A 19,635-nucleotide genomic window follows, 5' to 3' on the forward strand; every position below is an offset into this window, starting at 1 on the left:
TTTTAAAGTAGGTCAAAATTTAATTCTAAACCACTTGGTCCCAATTCTTGATAGTCATTAAAATCACATGTATTAAATGGCACTGGGTCAACACTAGGCACTGAAAACTACTGACAAATTAATTAAAGTTTGTTGGCAGAAAGGATCAGGTTCTTACCTCTGGGGAGTAGTTTTCTACGTTATATGGTTTTCGAAACCTGGTATCCATAATGTAATGTGGCATGCACCCACCAGCATAGTACCTGTGATCAAGAACTATACCCTCCAGATTGTTTGTGAACATATTTAACCTATGTAGGAGGCATAACAGAGAAACAAGCGTGTTTGCAATTTAATTAGCAGCACAATATACAAATTGGCTAACAACGGCAGGATTTCTGCCCCTCTCCCCCAGTTTCCTTTTGTGCCTGCCTATTTTGCTGTCTAGGGATTCTGTCATCAGAACTTTCCACCTTCCATCATCTACTCCAAGTGGTCTAGGAGAAGCTTCGCCTCCAACAAGCAAATGAAAAAGGGAATCATGTTCTGAAACATTGCTGAAGATAACAGTAACTGCACAAGAATTACATTCAGTCAGCTGGGACTGACATCATGGTATCATCCCATCAGTGCTAACAATATTTGTATGTTACCTGTAAAAGTTTACGGAATTGAAATGGAGCCGCATAGTATGGATTTGACAGAAGGGAAAGGACTGGACAAAACATACACCAGGCATTGGATCAGGTCCTACATCCATCTCTAAATAGTAAAAATGCAGTCTGGACATCTTTATAGGTAGGGAGAATGGTTTTATTTTTGGTGATGGATCCAAGCGCTCTCTGTTATTCACCATCCGCACTGAAGGGTGAATCCCAGTGGAGCAGCATGTACATGACACATGGTCTTAGGATACTGCACTAATCTGAATGAAATGATGTTCAAATAATAGTGAGCATCACTGAGGAAAAATCACAAAAGTAAAAATACTGATGACAACCATTTCCCTAGAAACAATAACTGTTATTTTGTGCTCCTGGTCATTGTAAGACCTCCCTTTTCTTAGTAGGGAGTCAAGAAATTGTATAAAAATGTCTCTGCATTTTTAAAAATCAGCTTCAATCTTAAAACAAAGTGGAAAAAAAGTAGGGAGATATGCTAAATTCACATTACTGAGCAACTGTGGCTTTAAAGAGATGAGAGGCATGTTTTTGTAAGTGTTCAAATTCTTTTTTACATTTATGCTAAGATTAACAGTATGAAGAATCAGTAATAGCACGCACAGCAGTTACATCTTCAGAGAGTCACACAGAAATGATCATTTTCCCTTTAATGTGATTTTTAACATTAAAAAGCAAGATTTTTGCTGAGTGCATGTGAAGAGTGAGAATAGGGGACCATTGTCCCAAAGTGGGACTATATAGGCAGTTATCATCCTAAAGGAGATGAATCATTAACTTAGATCAGGATCTGGATTTCAAACACCTCAAAATTCTGGGTTGTTTAGTTATTGGGTGAAATCTTGCCCCTCTGAAGATGATGGCAAAATTTCCATTGGTTTAGATGGGGCCAGGATTTCACCATTGGAGTTTTGGTTCAGTCCTTTGCAAATGCAGATGCTCACTGCAACACATAGATCTGAATCCAGATGCATATTTCTGGCAATCTGAAGTTCCAGGATGTCTGTGTGACTCTAAGAACCCTTCATTGCCCACTGACAAAGAGTGCACGATCACATAACAGCCTCTCCTATCAGGCCTGTCAAACTCACTACACCTAACAAATTGCAGTCATAGCATTTATCTATAAAGAATACGACATAGAGTATCAAATGGAAGCATATATCACAGTGGTCATCATAAGGAGTGTGAGACTTATGTACTTACATTATTCAAGAAGGTGTAAATATTGTGACAGGGTGAGGCCAGTGGAGTAATTTACAAGGAGAAAAGCAGCTCCAAAAGCAGAAACAGCCCTGGCAATCAGGCAGAGTGGGAGCAGCAGGGGAAGAAGCTGCTATAAATCAGTTAGGGCCAGCTGGTCCCACATGAGGCTGCCAAGGGCCTTTTAAAAGCCTTCCCTCAATAAAGAGGGGAGGGAGAGAGGGGAAAGAGCAGAAGAAGAGGTTGGAGAGGAGTGAGGTGATTCAAACAGACAAGAAGAAAGTAAGAGAGCAGTGAAGGCAAATAACAGCAACAACAGAGACAGCAGTGGGGTGTGTGTGAAAAGCTCCTGCAGTGAGGCTGCACCCACACTAACGAGTTTTTCTGAAGGTTTTTTTGAAAGAAGGGGGCTCGTTTGAGAGATCCCATGGTGCATCTACACACAAAAAGCGTTCCTTCCAAAGTAAACTGAAAGCATGCAGCACTCCTTTCAAAACTGCTCTTCCTTTCCCATTTCAGGAAGAACGCCCCCTTTTGAAAGCTTCTTTCGAAAGAAAATGTGTGTAGACACTCCACAGTCCTCCCGCCCCCACAAAAAAGAGCAGTCCTCATGGGGCTTGATTTTTCAATCCTGAACCTGTTCTTTTGAAATAAGGAAAGACAGGTTACTCACCGTAGTAACGGTGGTTCTTCGAGATGTGTCCCCGTGGGTGCTCCACAACAGGTGTTGGGCTCGCCCGGCACCGCAGATCAGATCTTCCAAGCAGTTTCTGCCGGACTGCGCATGCGCCAGTGCGCGCCGCTCCCTTGCGCGCTCCTGGCCACGTGCGCGATCCGGTCCCCGCCAGTTCCTTGACCAACCGCCTCGGATGCTCCTGCAAAACACTAAACAGAGATCCGAAGCGGGGAGGATGGGCGGGTAGTGGAGCACCCACGGGGACACATCTCGAAGAACCACCGTTACTACAGTGAGTAACCTGTCTTTCTTCTTCGAGTGTCCCCGTGGGTGCTCCACAATAGGTGACTACCCAGCAGTAACCCAAGATAGGAGGTGGGTAATCGGATTATGTGCAGCTTGTCCCCGAGAGGACCGCTGTCGAGAGACGGGTATCCTCTTGGAATACCCTGTGAAGGGTGTAATGTTTGGCGAAGGTGTCATAGGATGACCAGGTCGCCGCTCTGCAAATGTCTTTTAGCGCAACGCCCTTGAAAAAGGCTGTTGATGTCGCCACCGCCCTAGTGGAATGAGCCCTGGGCGTGGCCAGTAAAGGAGTCTTTTTGAGTTCGTAGCACATTTTTATGCAGGATACGATGTGCTTCGAGACTCTCTGTGAAGAGAGACCTTCTCCCTTCAATTTGGGAGCGAGAGAGACTAGGAGTCTATCCGTTTTCCGGAAGGACTTGGTCCTGTCTATATAGAAGGCTAGCGCCCTCCTCACGTCCAGGAGGTGTAGGCGCGCCTCTTTGTTAGAGTTATGAGGCTTTGGATAAAACGAGGGTAAAACAATAGGTTTGTTAATGTGAAACTCAGAAGAAACTTTGGGAACAAAGGCTGGATGCAGCCGTATGGTTACCACCTCCTTGGAAAAAACAGTGCAGGGTGGCGTTGCCATAACTGCCGCAAGCTCGCTCACCCTGCGAGCTGACATGATTGCGAGAAGAAAGGTCGTCTTTATCGTAAGGAGGCAGAGGGAAACCGTGGCCAAGGGCTCGAACGGTGGTCCCGTTAGCACATTAAGCACCAGGTCCAAGTTCCACGAAGGTGGAAGCGGTTTCTGAGGGGGGTATAGGTTTACCAACCCTTTGAGGAACCTGGTAACCATGGGATGGGCGAACACCGTGTGCCCTTCCTCTTCGTGTCTGAACGCTGAAATGGCGGCGAGGTGGACCTTTAACGAGGATAGTGAGAGTCCTCCTCTCTTGAGGTCCAGTAAATACTCTAATATCACAGGTATAGGCACCGAAAGGGGGGCTAGCTGTTTGGTAGAACACCATGCCGTGAAGCGAGTCCATTTCTGCTTGTAGGTCTTCCTGGTGGAAGTCCTCCTGCTACTTTCTAGGACTTGCTGCACTTCCTCCGTACATGTGCTCTCTAGGGAGCTGAGCCATGGATTAACCACGCTTGTAGTCGCAGGCCTTGGGGGTGCGGATGCACTATGGACCTCTGGGCTTGTGTGAGCAGATCCGGCGCCACCGGAAGGGGCATCGGTGGACGGTCCGACATGCGCAGGAGTAGGGGGAACCATTGCTGTCGATCCCACGTTGGGACTATCAGGATCATTCGAGCTCCTTCCCTCCTGGCTTTCTGCAAGACTTTGTGGATCAGCACTGTGGGAGGAAAAGCGTAAAGCAGGGGACTCCTCCACAAGATCGCGAACGCGTCCCCCAGGGACCCCCGTCCCAGTCCTGCCCTGGAGCAGAATCGTGGGCACTTCTTGTTGTGTTGAGTGGCAAACAGGTCTATCTGGGGAAAACCCCATGCGTGGAAAATCGGTCGTAGCAGATCGGGACAGATCTGCCACTCGTGCGTGAGTGCAAAACGCCTGCTCAGCTGGTCTGCCTTCACATTGTGAGCGCCTGGTAAGTACGAGGCTTTCAAGATTATATTGTTGGTGATGCACCAGTTCCATAACCGGACTGCTTCCGCACATAAGGCACGGGACCGAGCTCCTCCTTGCCGATTTATATAAAACATGGTGGAGGTATTGTCTGTACTGATCCCGACAACTTTGCCTTGTATATGGTCTAGAAAGTGTCTGCAGGCGTTGAACACTGCTCTGAGCTCCAGTATATTTATGTGCAGTGACTGCTCTGTGGAGGACCACAGCCCTTGCGTCACCTCTTTGCCCATGTGTGCTCCCCACCCTATGAGGGAGGCATCTGTAGCAAGAAAAACCGATATTTGTGGTTGGTGGAAGGGTACCCCTGTTAGCAAGTTCTTGGGGTTTACCCACCATTGCAGGGATTTGCGCACCTCTGCTGTGGGCGACACCACCCTGTGAACGGTGTGTGCTGCCGGTTTGTATATGCTCGCCAGCCAGTGCTGCATGCTGCGCATGTGTAACCTGGCGTTCTGTACTACGAACGTCGCCGCTGCCATGTGGCCCAGCAGCTGTAAGCACGTCAGGACCGGCACCGTAGGGCTGAAGGTGATGACCTGCACGAGGGAGCCGATGGCCCGAAAGCGAGTCTCTGGTAGATACACTCTCGCTGTAATAGAATTTATGCGTGCCCCTATGAACTCTATGTCCTGTGTGGGGTCTATCTTTGATTTTGCCAGATTGATAACCAGGCCGAGCGAAGAGAACGTGCCTGCTGTGACGCGTATCATGCGTAGTACCTTCTCCTTCGAGGCCCCTTTGAGTAGGCAGTCGTCCAGATACGGGAATATAAATACCCCGTCTGTGCAGGTAGGCTGACACCACTGCCAAGGTCTTGGTGAAGACTCTGGGGGCCTGTTAGCCGGCGGCCAGGTAATGTGCGGTGAGGTACTCCCCTGGGTCCTAAACAACCCAGTTTTTTACTGTTAGAGCAGGCAGCTCCTAGCACACTCACCCACGGCCAGGCTGTAGTAACCAAATGGTTAAAGTTTTTTTGTTGTGCCGGCTGTGTTGCAGTGACAAAAGGGTTAACAAAATAGTTAGGCTTGGATCTTAACTAGTTACAAGTTTATTAAGCTACAGTTATAAGCGTGCGGTTACAAAAGGCTATTGTTTACTTTTTATATGCTAGCAAAATACAGGTGTTAACAAGTTACGTTACAATTTAATACAAAGATATCTGTTACCATTTAACACAATGATATCTTGGCACAATGACATTTAGTTACAGAGCTTTAATTCTTTAGCTGTGCACAAAAAAAAGTCAGAGACCTAGCATGGGTGTATTTTACCCTCTTTGCGTCTTTTGATACCAGCGTAGCCAAGCCGGATCGGTCACTTAATTCCGACGGAAAGACGAATACGAGGTTGGGCGTTCCCAGTAGTGGACCTCGGGAGGCAATCACCTGACCTGACCAGCAGGAAGTTGGTTGAATGCACTCAAAGTTAGAGTTTTGCTGGACCCATCTTTTATACCCCTTTTGGGTTATGTATTCTTTTTTTTATTTATGGTGCCAGATCATACTGGTCTGCCTTTGTGACTCCAGTTTGTTACAAGGGCATTTCTACTTAGTTTGCACTTGTAAGACAAGAGATAAGCAATTTAGGAGTACAGGACATTTTTTTGTGCGGGCGGGGCACGTCCCCTTCTGGGTGATTGTGTGTGTGCATCATATTGATTAATGCCAGCTGGGGTGATTTCTGAGGGTTCACCCCCCGTCTCATGTTGACAGTCTGGCCTGTTAGCCTTCTAGCTGTACTTTCTGCTTCTCAGGGTCACGATAAGCCAGCATATCTGGGCCTCAATGAGGGCATCAAAGACTGTGCTGTCAGCAGCCATTTCCGTGCCCTGTGTGCTCCTCAGTGGGGGGGGCAACAAGCAAGCTGGCTTGTAAGGGGGAGACTGTCTGGCTACAGGGCCGAGGAAAGGCCAGACAGTAGGACCTTGTATTGAAAATGTTCTTTGCCTACCATGAACCGGAGGAATCGCCGGTGAGCCGGATGGATAGTTATGTGAAAATACGCGTCTTGTAAATCGAGGGCTGCGAACCAATCTCCATCGTCCAGTGCCGTAAGGATGGAGGCGATTGTGATCATCCGAAAGCGTTGCTTGCACATGTACCGGTTGAGGCCTCAAAGATCTAAGATGGGCCTCCAGCCTCCTGTCTTTTCTCCGTGAGGAAGTACCTCGAGTAGAACCCTTTTCCTTGCAGTTGCTCCGGCACTCTTTCCACTGCCCCTATGAGCATGAGATGGTCTACCTCCTGCTTGAGCCTCGCTACGTAGGAGGCCTCCTGGAGGTGGGGCCTGGGTGGAGGTCGTGGCGGTGGGAGCGACTGGAAGGGGATGGCATACCCCGTGGCTATGATCTCCAGCACCCATTTGTCTGTGGTGATCCTTTGCCACTGGTCGTAGAATAGTCGGAGGCCATGGTGGAATAGCCGCTTCGGATGACCTTGTGCGATGGTAGTGATGGCGCAGCCCTGGATCTGTGTGTCAAACTTGTGGCCTTTGGCCCTGCCCCGAGGACGCACGGCTCTGTTGGGAACGTCGCCTGGGAGTTCTGTACTGCTGGTGCTGTTGATGTCGCCCTTGCTCATAACCCCTGTGGTACTGGGGACGCTGTTGCTGGTACTGGTACCGGTAGTACTTTTTCTTTCTGTATGGAGGGGTGTAAATCCCCAGGGTCCTAAGTGTGGCTCTTGAATCTTTACTGGAATGAAGGACCGAGTCAGTTGATTCAGCAAACAGCTTCTGCGAGTCGAAGGGAAGATCGACTATCTGTGCCTGCAGATCCCTCGGTATACCCGAAGTCTGGAGCCAGGACTCCCTTCGCATCACCACTGCTGTAGCTGTGGAACATGCTGCTGTGTCCGCAACATCCAGGGCGATCTGAACTCCCGTCCTCGAGGCCACGTAGCCTTCTTGCACGATGGCCTTGAGCACCAGTTTCTTGTCCTCTGGAAGCGAGTCCATGAGGGAGGTTAACCTAGTGTAGTTGTCGAAATTATGGTTCGCTAAATGCACTGTGTAATTTGCCATTCGCAACAGTAGAGTGGAGGAGGAGTAGACCTTTCTGCCAAACAGCTCTAGCTTCTTGGCATCTTTGTCTGTTCCCCCTGTCTTGAATTGAGATGTCTTTGATCTTTGTTGCGACGACTCCACCACCAAGGAATTTGGTTGTGGGTGGCTGAACAGGAACTCCATGCCCTTCGCCGGCACGAAGTATTTCTTATCCGCTCACTTGTGGACAGGCGAAATAGTTGCAGGGGTCTGCCATATCATAGTGGCGGACTCCAAGATTGCTTCATCAAGCGGTATTGCTATTTTGGAGGAGGCCGGAGGTCTCAGATTTTTGAGGAGCTTATGGTGTTTCTCTTGCACCTCTGCTGTCTGGATGCCTTGCGTGAAGGCCACCCTCTTAAACAGCTCTTGAAACTGTTTGAGATCGTCCGGAGGATGGACGTCCCCCGGGGCCGTAGCCTCGTCCAGGGAGGAGAGCGAGGAACCACTAGGGTACGCCTCTCTGGACCCTTCCGGTTCCTGTGGGGGATGGTACATCCTCTCGCTGGAAGCTTGGAAGGGAAAATCTCGGGGTTCCATAACCAGTTCCCCCTGAGATACTTGAGTCTCTGTCCCCGTTTGCGATTGCCCTCGGGGATACGGGGCCGTCTGTGGGGATCTTTCCCTGGTAGATTGCCGGTGGTGTCTATGCCCCGCGTGATAGGGGCGACCATGGCAGTATAGACACTGTTCTTGGGAAGGTGACCTAGACCACTCCCTTGGTGCATACCCTCTGCGTCTGGGGGAGCGAGATCGTCGAGAGATCTGGGACACTGGAGAGAGCGATTTGTGATAGTACTCCAGCGGCTCAAACCCCAGGAAGGGTGAAGGTGGTCCCAGCCAGGGCGAGGCTGGTTGTAAAAATGGAGACGGGGGCTCCGGGTAGGCTAGGGGGGACCCCTGCCTTCTAGTTGGAGTCTGCAGCATAAGCGGAGGGCTGAGAGAAAGCAACTCTGCAGCCCTGTCTGGAGAGGGGCTGCGGTGCCTCGTTTTATGTGCAGCCTTCCCCCTCCCTTGAGGAGGTAACTCCGCCCCCTGACGTGTAGGGGATCTCAGCCCCGTCCGCGCCATGCTCGGCACGCTCATGGGCGGTGCCGCATGGGCAGTGTCCTCCGGTGCCTGCAGGCTGCGTGCCTGCGTGCTCTGCACCGCTGGTTCCCCGGGGGTCGGTGCCACTGCTTGTGGTGCTGCCGGTACCGGCGCTTGTTTAGCTGCCGCCCTGCCTGCGGTGCGGGGTGGCTGTTTGATTATCGGAGGCTGAGCCGCCTCCACGTGGCTCTCCGTGCCGCCGCCGATCAGCTGTTGCTGCGGCTGGGGGCTGCGCACTCCTCCCGTCCTGCTCGCTGTTGCTGCTGGCAGGGATCGGGCTGGGGAGGCTTTCCTCCGTTTTTGCGCTGATGGGGTGAGGGAGGCGGCTTTCCTTTTATGGGCCCCGGAGGGTCCCTCCTGCTGCGGCCGCTCCGGCACGTCTGGCTGGAGGGCCTTGTCGAAGAGCAGCATTTTAAGCCGCATCTCCCTGTCCTTCCTTGCTCTGGCTGTTAATTTTGCACAGAAGGAGCATTTCTGCATGACATGGGACTCCCCCAGGCACCTTATGCAGAGACTGTGCCCATCAGACGCTGGCATTGCCTCTCGGCAGGACTCACATTTCTTAAATCCTGAAGAGGACATTGTTGGTGAGTCTTTCAGTTGTTAATGGGTACTTAGCACCTTCTCTGTGCTGTTTTTCCCCCTCTCCGATGGCCTGCCACGGCAGGAGGGCTAATGGCCCTAGGCTCCTGGCCTCCGGTGTTCCGCTTGTTGCTAGGACTGGACTGAATGCTGTCCTGCTTGTTGTTTCTTTTTTTTTTCTTTTTTTTTTTTTGAAAATAACAACTGGCTAACTTAACAGTAGCCTAAGAACTTGAAAACTTTAAAGAAAAAACAGTTAAAACCATTGAATACGCTAACTTGGCCGTAGCCTCGTCGGATTCCGTCTGCAGCCGACGGCGGTTAAGAGGAACTGGCGGGGACTGGATCGCGTCCGTGGCCAGGAGCACGCAAGGGAGCGGCGCGCACCGGCACATGCGCGGTCCGGCAGAAACTGCTTGGAAGATCCGATCTGCGGCGCCGGACGAGCCCAACACCTATTGTAGAGCACCCACGGGGACACTCGAAGAAGAATATTTATTTACCTGCCTAAGTCTCCCATATCTAGCAAGCATTGTATAAGTCAGCATAAAGCAAGCTTCCCTTGCAAAATAACAAAAAACGATCAAGAGCATGGCACAGTTCACTAATGGGCAAACAACAGGGGAGAACAGCTTTGTCTGGGGGTACACCTCACAGGGATATATTTCATAGGCTTCCTGGAGAATAAGAAAAAGGGAAGGAACAGAGGGAGCAGAGAGGAGTGAAAAATGAAGGATCTGGATCCTGATTTGACTGAAAAATTAGCAATCCATACAGAGGGACTGAAGGTGAGAAGAAAAATGCTTTAGCTAAGGGATTGTAGCTGGCTAAAGGTGTGTTTCGTCTCTTACATGTTTTATTTGTAACCAGTGGTCTTTTTCACTAATCGCCCATACTCAGTGGCACTTCAGACTTTATTTTTATTACTAAAAACTTTTCTCATAAGCAGAGTCCAGAGCTGTCATATTAAGGGTGAACATGCTCAGCCTAATCAAACAAGCTTGTGTGTACACTGTCTACGTGGAGATAGCAAATCTGATCATCTCTGAGTGACAGCAGTGGGCTGGATGGGAACGTTCTTCTAGGGACTTGGGGACTTAGCCCTGAGAAGCTTTTTGGGGGTGGCTAGTGGATCAGTGAGAGAGAGCTCTCATTCAGTTGAGCACCATCAAGGTTCTGTTTTTGCTATAGCAGAGTGAGAGCAAGGTCACCCATAGTTCTGTGTGCCCTGACAAAGTGTCACAGTTTGGACACAGGATGTTGATTCAAGCCATTCTATAATATAATCATGATTTAATTTTCTTTTCAAATATCAACAACCCCACCCAGTATTTTATGTCAAAGACAGAGTTTTAAATAAGCCGCATTCCAGACTTTCAGAGGCCAGGCAAAATTTCCCATTCATACTGAGGAGTTATCAAGCCACATTCTGATCTCAGTTTCACCCACGGCACATCTGGAGTAACTCCTTCGATTTCAGTTCATACAACAAAATCCTTGATTTTTAGGTGGTTCAAACAACAATTGTTTGGAGGTGTGTTAGACTATTTGTAATTTACAACCTACTCACCCAGCTCAGGCACAACCAGTACACTTCCAGAAGAAATTAAGTGAACACACTACAAATCAGTTTCCTTGCCAGGCCTCCTGGCAGGCTAACTGCCTGTGCAAGGTAAAGCATTACAACCATACAGTTAATTATTCATTACATACCATACGATGTAATTGTATCTTTTATTAGTAGAATTTCTCTACAGCAGGCAAGTCTACAAAGGTGACTATGAATCAAGGAGTGACCACATGATTCTATTTTTTCACACTGTGCTGTCAATCCATAATAATTCATTTGGTGAGTTCTGTGCACATACACTGATTTTTCGGTCTTATTGATTGTTATTCACCAAGGTTCTGATGAAAACCATTTTGGGTCGATATGAATTTTCCCTGGGTGTTGTCTCAGAACCAAGACCTGCCAAGTACTATAACATTTACAGTTCATATTTAGCAAGTCTGAGACAACCTCAAGATATTTTCCTTATCTGAAGGCAAGTGGAGGGAACTTCAACCATTGCATGTCTCCATGCTGAAGAGGTCATTTAATTAAATGTCCTATGTGTGTTTTATGCAAAGGCTGCCTACTTACCCTCTTGCAAGATTCTCTATTCCCCAGTATTGCTCCATTGGTTGGCTGCATTTTCTATATACTTTTTTACAGTTTTTTTCATCTGACTGATCCCCACAGTCATCGTCTCCATTGCAAAGCAACCTCCGTGTAATGCATCTCCCTAAGATGGAACACTGACATTAATTAAACAGTCCAGTATCATTTGTGTTACTAAAAACTATGAAGCCACAGTCCTCACCTCATAAAGCTTGTAAACTAAATAAGAGATTACAGTACATTGATCAGAGCTGGTTGGAAAACATTTCCACACTCCCCAGGAAAATCTGAAAAAAGTCTGAATGCTGCCAAAAACCGTAAAATGGATAAGAGCTGGTAGAAAAAAGTTTGTTCATGAAATGGAAAAATCAAACTTGATTAGGGAAGAAATTTTCTGCAAAGATCTAATTTTGTTTGGAAAAAAAAACCTCTTTGGAAATATAACTATTATTTTCTTGTGTACATGATTGATATCAGGAAAAATAACCTGAAATTCCAGTGAACAAATCTGAGACATTTTTAATGACAGGATTAATTACTGTGAGCCTACTGATAAGAACTTTACAACGTTAATAAGAGAAATAATAGACATGAAGGCTTCATGTCTATCATATCTTTTACTATTAGAATTGCTCTAGAGTAAGTTCTTAAGAAGACTATGAATCTAGTCAGTGACAGAACGATTTTGTTTTCTCATGTTGTCAATCCATAATGAGATCCTTACAGGTGAGATGTTAATGAATTTATGACAATAACATCTCATTTTTTATAGTGCATTTCATCAGTAGACCTTTAAACATTTCATAATCTGATGTGTTTATTCTCACAACACACTGGCAAGCTTGGGGAGGGTTATTATCTTCATTGTCTGGAAGGGGAACTATGTCACAGAGAGGCTAATCATTTTGTATGAGTAAATCAAAAAATCAGTTTTTTCTTTCAACAAGACAAAATTAATAATCCTCATTTCAGTTATTCACCCAGACCTTGTTACATTGTTGTCCTTTATCTCTTTAGAGGGCTCTATCAGAGCAGCTCTCAAACTGTGGTTGGGACCCCAAAGTGGGTTGTGACTGTTTTAATGGGGTCCCCAAAGCTGGTGTTAAGACTTGCTGGCACCCAAGCCTCACCATCCACAGCCAAATCCCAAGGTGTACCACTTGACGTCAAAGCTGAAGCCCCAGGTTTTCATCCATGGGTGGCTGGGCTCAGGATAGGGGCTCTCCCTTCTTTCCCACATGGGACTGAAACTCTTGGTTTTGCCTTTGGTCCTCCTCCTGAGGTTGTATAGTAATTTTGTTGCTAGAAGGGGACCACAATGCAAGGATGTTTGGGAGCCCTGCTCTCTCATTTTTCTCTGATGTGACTGTGAAAAAAGAATAAATTAATGCTACAGAACAGTGATTTATAGGGAGTAGAGAGAACTGTCACAACTAGAACAACACACCTATATAAAGCTTTTCCCTTATGATCTCAGGCATGTGCCAACATCATGGGCACATAGTTTGCTTCTAGTACATGACTTTCTGAATCTGTTTTATAGCAGCTTTATTATTGAGACTATTTTTAAATCTTCTTCTTGCCAAACTACTCAATTTTGAAGAGATGCCCAAGACTGGCTGACTGGAACTTGGCCTACATTACCACTAAAATCAGTCACTTGCAAATGTGATGTAAATGCTGATATACTTTGGGCCTCACCCTGGCAGACCTTCACTGATACAAGGCCAGTATAGAATCAAAATGCTCCTAAGAGTTTTGTCACCAATTTCAGTAGGAGCAATAGCATCCCTAAATTCAAATACCTGTAATTGCACATACAAAGCCTTCGCATCTAACTTTGTTTCTGCAAGGATAGTTTGTAACACAATCTTCTGTTTCTTTGTCAGAGTAGTCACAAGGATCACCGTTGAACTGAGAAGGCCTTTCCACACGGGAAAATCTGTACTGTAATGACAGAAAATATTTACTCACCAGGGGAGAATACATGAATTTTATGGCTCCTAAATTAAAATATAAACATTTTGCTTTACTTTTTTTACTTGCTTTACAGTTCACTTTCATCAGAATTTCCAGATCTGAAGAAGTGGGTCTGTCCCACAAAAGCTCATCACCTAATAAATTAATTGGTTAGTCTTATAGTAGTACAGTACTGCTTTTTAGTTTTGTGAAGATACAGACTAACAATGCTAACTCCCTGTGAATGTTTGCAATAGGAGTAGGCACAAGAAAAATAGTAAACATAGAAGAATTTCAATGTTCTTCCAATCAAACAAATTGTTAAAAAATTGGAGTAGTTTTCATTTTACTAAACAAGATTTTCAACACTGACTAGTGATCGAGTAAAACAAAATTGGTTTTATTTTGACATTGGGATAGATTTTTTTTTAAACAAAACTAATCACTTGGAGTGGAAAAGAATAAGGAAGCGTTCAATGACATTTCCCTTCTTTTAAGTACAGTTGCTGACACCTCTTATTATCCTCTGTCCACCTTTGTACTTACTAGGCCTTCTGTTATTGATATTTTCTCAACAACACTCCTAGTTCTCTGTTCCTTCCAATAGATTATCCTTCTACCATAACTGAAAGCGTTCGCTCCTTACGCTGCTGGAGCTTTATTACTCCAACTACGACAAGGCTGAAGCAAGACTAAAGTGGGTTAGCTCTTCTAAGGACAGTCATCTTCACCTGTTAGCAAGTGGTCCTTCCAATCTTGCACTGTGGTGTGCAACATGCTGGCCACTAGCCCCCATGTAGCTTTTTGGCCAGTTGAGTGTGGCTAGTTGCCTTGAAGAACAAATTTATTTTCAGAATAATGTGGCTATTCGCTATATAATTGCCATTATGGTGACTGCTGTTTCAGGACTGGATGGCCACCACAGTTTTAAAGCAATGGGACTTTTGCGGTTGATTTCACTAGGAACAGGACCTTAACCTGAAGATATTCCATATGTAGAAAGTGCCCTATGAGGTGTGTGCCTTCAATTCCCATTCCAATCCAGAGCTGCTGAGGGTGCTTAACAACTTACAGGTGCCCTGTGGACATTGGCCCGGTGTGTGACTGCTCCCTCCAAGGGCTATGATCACTTGCTACATTTGGTACAAGAGGGTAACATTAACAGGCCTGGTCCTAAACTCCCTCAGTGGAGCAAATTTCCATGGAAATCAATGGGAACTGCATTTACGTACAGAACTGCAGGACTGAGCTGACAAGGATAAACCAGAATTTCAAAGCACGAGGTAGCAAACTTCACGTTTCTCATTAAAAAAGAAACATTAATTTACGGGAACTCTGGCATGAAATGCATCTCTGTGCAGGGAGGCCTAGCACAAGGCCTAGGAGGTCTCTTGTGACAGTTCACTGGAATTCAGGTTTTGTACAGGACCCTGGATACCGTACATGGGGTGAATTTCATATCAAACTGCATTGCACCTGCAAATTTATCCTGCAGGCGATGTGAAGGTTCACGAGAGGAAAATCGACTCTGTCACTGACTCTTTGTAAAGGCAATATTATGAAAGACTATCTTGCCTTTTATTCTCTGGCATTTCCTGTGCTTCACATTACGATAATAGATAACTCACTCTTTTCTTTTGACAGGGGTCACAGGTGCTCCATGATGACCAACTGGAAAGCAAACAGTCAATCGGCTGCGGAGGGTTGCCTACTGATCGGGCCCATCTGCTCTTAGTGAGGCTCGCGTTCACTCCATTTAGCTGAAGAAGGGTCTCCGTTTCACCACTAAATGTTCACAGTGAATAAGAATTTCAGTGTGTAGGATTATAAAACTAGGAGAATGGACCAGCATTTCTCTTTTTGTGTCTACCCCCTCGAAAATCTTTGCTGTGTTTGAATAAGATCTCTTATGCAGAATACAGAGCTGGATAATGATCTCACACTGGGTATACCATTGTGTGGCTCTTGATTTACTGTCATAACGGATCAGACTCGGAACCATAATAAGGCAAGATAAGAGCAAGATATCACACAAACACACTGCTCCTTTCCGGCCATGTACTTAAATTATGCCCATCACCCTGGTGTCAAACAAAATCATTACTCACACACACACACAAAACTTGACAAAAAAACTTGCAGCTGGATTGTAACTGTAAACACCATGGACTCTCCTAAGGAATAGGCAAATATTAGTTTTGCAGCAGACTTGGGTATCTAAAGGTCAGACAAAATTCCACTGGGAACTCCCTGGGTAGCTTAAAACCAAGAGGATTATCTGTTGCTGATGGTCACTTAGAGAAGCTTTCAGTTGTGGGAAGTGTGTGTGCCTCAGTTTCTCCACTGACTTTCATATTGTTAATTCCTGCGGGGGAATGGGTTAGATTTCTTTCCAGGGGCAGAATAATGCGAAAAGTAGTGACAGGGTGGGAGTCAATTAGGCTGTCCATGTGGGTATGAATATGTCAACATAAGAGTGGAGTTACCCTTAAGATACAGTAAAAGACCAAAGACCAGCCATTAACTTTTAACAACTGTGTGCATGGCTGCAGGGGAAGAACATGAAATGTCGTGACTGGAGCTTGAACCAACAAACTGAGGTGCAAGCAGACTGCAATCAGAATCCTAGCAGGTGGGGCTGGAGAGGTGTCAAATCCTGGATATTTGGACAGAGCAGAGTTTGAGCTGCCAGTATGCACATACATGTAGGCTTTGCTCTTCCACTATTCTCTGAAGATGCTAATTAGCACATCCCAGTTGTCCAATAAAAGGTGTCTTGTTAGCAAACATCGCCTGGTTGCACAGCTCCCAAGAGGGTAAGTCCCCAACAAGAGACTTACTGAAGGAGTCTCAGTAAAAAACAAAGTGCTGGAATCTGTGACTCAGTATTGGACTAGGGGAGCTGTGGGGCTCTGCCTACTAAAAAGTGGAGGTCAAGAGCCCAGTATGAAGAAAGGTATACTCCCAGGCTACATCTACACTTGGCAGTTTTTTCAAAAAAGCCAGAGCTCTTTTGAAAATTCCCACAGAGTGTTTACACACAAAATGTGTTCTTTCGACACTAAATTAGAAGAATGCGGCACTTTTTTCGGTGGCCCTCTTCTGCTTCTGGATGAGGAAGAGTGCCTCTTTCTGAAAGGTTATTTTAGGAAAAAATTGTGTGTAGATGCCACAGGGGCCCTTTTTTTGAAAGAGCAGTCCTCCACGGCCCTCTGCTTTTTGATCCTGGGCATTTGCTCGCCCATTCTTTCAAAAGAGTGGCCAAGGTGTGGCCGCTCTCTATCGACAGCGCAAATTGATTTTTCAATCCACCCTCTTGTGTGTGGTCACGATCTTCTGAAAGAAGTTTTTTTCGGAAGAGATCTTTCAAAAGCACTTCTTTCAAAGGACCACTGTAGTGTAGACATAGCCCCAAAGAGAAGTTTGGCTCACCTTGGCTATGTCTACGCTAGCCCAAAACTTCAAAATGGCCATGCAAACGGCCATTGTGAAGTTTACTAATGAAGCGCTGAAATACATATTCAGCACCTCATTAGCATGCGGGCGGCCGCGGCACTTCGAAATTGACGCGGCACACTGCCGCGTGGCTCATCCAGACGGGGCTTCTTTTCGAAAGGACCCTGTCTACTTCGAAGTCCCCTTATTCCCATCTGCTCATAGGAATAAGGGGATTTCAAAGTAGGCAGGGTCCTTTCGAAAAGGAGCCCTGTCTGGACGAGCTGCACGGTGGCAAGCCGTGTCAATTTCGAAGTGCCGTGGCCGACCGCATGCTAATGAGGCGCTGAATATGTATTTCAGCACTTCATTAGTAAACTTCACAATGGCCATTTGCATGGCCATTTCGAAGTTTTTGGCTAGTGTAGACAGGGCCCTTCTGTTTTGGATTCATAGACCAAACAGCAAACCAAAAATCCCTATCTTTCTATCAATAATTTCAAAATCTCAAGGGCATCTGTACATTAATTCTCACCAGTGACTTTATTTACAAAACACATCACATGAATTCATTTTACCAGAGGCTCAAAAGAGAGTCAATTGATCAAGCTTACGAGTTATACAAACAATGCAGAATATTTATTGTTACTGGTGATGGTTTGTTCAAAATGCCAATCATTTCTCCTGGAGAGCTGCTGAGTCAGTCTGCTCACAGGGATAATGGTGTGAATCCCAAGCAGTCCCATTGGCTTCACTACACTGGACTGACACTGGTGTATATAGATGTAGAATTTTACCCATACTATGTGCATTTTTTCCAAGCTATGAAGAGTAGGTTTAAACTTTATTTGTAGCCAAGGGATATGGCACTTTCTCAGCTACAGATGAAAATAATGTGCATGTTTTCTACAGCACATTGTAAAGGATTTTCATTCTAAAACTTAGAGCCCAGTTTTGTCTTGAAGGCCTAAGGCCCGATTCAGGGTTGATTAACAACTGCCCCATCCTCTCACCTACATAATTGTTCCAGAAACTTTGAGAGAACACAGTAATTCTGTCCTCTCTTCCAGGATTTGCTATTTCCTGCAGAGCTTAGCAATGCTGTTGCTTAAAGGCCAGAAGTGTTTTGGGGGCCTGATGTTAGACACCACCTCCTCACAACCATCAATAACCCAAGTTCCCTCTCAGTGCCCCCAGAACAAGGAACTGACAGAAGTTGAAGCTGTGAGTGAAGAGCCTCCTGTATAGCAGATTGTTTTTAATACTGTGCAATCAATATTCTATATTGAAAAGGAAATGGGGAAAATGATCAGCCAACCAGGGCACCCAGGTGTTGGTTTTTCTTTCTACAAAATGAGTACCAGAAGATATTAGACTAGTTCTGAAATTGAGAATCCCAGTAGCTAGATAAAGAATAGGCCTCTTATATGCTCTAGTCCATCCTCCAGCAAATACCAATTATATTCAAATAGTAGAAGAGCAAACAAATATTAGGTTACATTAGTTTTATTTTCCCCCCTGCAAATGAAACTGAAATCTAATAATCCTCAAAATGCCCTTGTGAGGTACACACAGTAGGCAGCTATGCACTGCAAACAGTTTTTCCCTTCTTTACAACATGGCTGCAACATTGCGAGTTAAAACATTTGGATTGCTATTTTCAAGCCAGACCCTTTGCAAGTTGCTCATTTTAAACAGAGCCTTTTCTTACTTCATTAGAAACCCCAACATAGCATCAGATGACATTCCTTATCCACCATAAAAGGAAAAAAAGCAGAGGATCAGAGTTACATTTCGTTATCTATTATGTCACTGAATAGATATTAAAGAACATTCACCTACCTAAAGCAATGCACAGTTAGGAAGCCCAGTACTGAACAAAGCAGGAGCAGTTTCACTGGGAACAAGAGAAGTATAGTTTGTGATACACTCATGACTTTACAGTAGTTTCAGCAAATACCGTTGGCAAACCTAAACCGCTGCAACTCCAGTTCAGCCTTCCCTGGGATCTGAAAGTGGCTCAAGCAGCAAAGGGTAAATTAATCAATCTTTTGTTTACCATGCAGAAAAACTATGACCCACCTCCTGACAAATTCTCATGATAACCTTTATACTTGCTAGCACACAGATTTCTAAAGGCAGTGCTGAAAGCTCTGCTAGAAGATGATGGAGAAAATAAAAATAATCTTAGGAGCAATTTACATTTTTCCTTCATTTTTTAATTTTTGTTCAGATATTGCTGAAAATAATAAATATTTCACCAGTAAAGTCACATATTTAAATTTTGCATCAGAAAACGGTCAACGGGAAGTGACTGGTGGGTCAAAATCTGATGACTGGGAGATGGGACAATAGGAAAAATACTTTAACCCCCCCACCCACGTCCAGCGATTTGTTTTTGCAAAGGAGTCAGTGAGAAAAAGCATGGACAATGGCAGTTTAATTCTGTAGTGAAATTTTCCATTCCACAGACAAAAGGCCAGTTCTTGAGAAGTACTGTCACTTTGCTACAAGTTACAAGTATTTGGCCGTATGTCAGGTCTGAGGCCAGGACACTCACAGAGGGGTTGTCTTTGCTACCTGGAAGACTGAGCTGGCCTGGTTGATCTTCCAAGGTTCAGTTTCACACACCTACTGGGTGCACACAACACTGAACTATCAGGTGTCAACAGTTGACCCCTGTACTCAATCTCACGAGGAGTAAGAGAGGTTGATGGGAGAGTTTCTTTACAGTCTAGTGTAGACATGCCCTGAGTGAGGATTGCAGTATCCAACTCAATTAACATGCCTTTCTAAAAGAGAGCTTCCCTAGTTCTATGGAGACAAGATGAGATAACCATATGGGTTCCTTCTAGCCTTAAAAATTTATTAGTCATCTTTTATT

The 19,635-nt window shown here is 45.6% G+C and overlaps 1 protein-coding gene across 1 annotated transcript in view; it reads right to left on the minus strand.

The window, feature by feature from the left end:
• The window catches only part of C8B (complement C8 beta chain), a 36,819-nt gene extending 18,134 nt beyond the window's left edge, over positions 1–18,685 (minus strand). The window contains exons 1-5 of the mRNA XM_075003143.1: positions 18,594–18,685; positions 14,945–15,101; positions 13,163–13,304; positions 11,340–11,481; positions 158–290 (exon numbers count right to left, since the gene is read on the minus strand). Coding sequence (XP_074859244.1) covers positions 158–290; positions 11,340–11,481; positions 13,163–13,304; positions 14,945–15,101; positions 18,594–18,685 — 666 coding nt within the window. The remainder of the gene's footprint in view (positions 1–157; positions 291–11,339; positions 11,482–13,162; positions 13,305–14,944; positions 15,102–18,593) is intronic.
• Between the last annotated feature and the right edge of the window lie 950 nt (positions 18,686–19,635).

Source organism: Carettochelys insculpta, chromosome 9 (genome assembly GCF_033958435.1).
Source record: "Carettochelys insculpta isolate YL-2023 chromosome 9, ASM3395843v1, whole genome shotgun sequence".
Taxonomy (NCBI): domain Eukaryota; kingdom Metazoa; phylum Chordata; order Testudines; family Carettochelyidae; genus Carettochelys; species Carettochelys insculpta.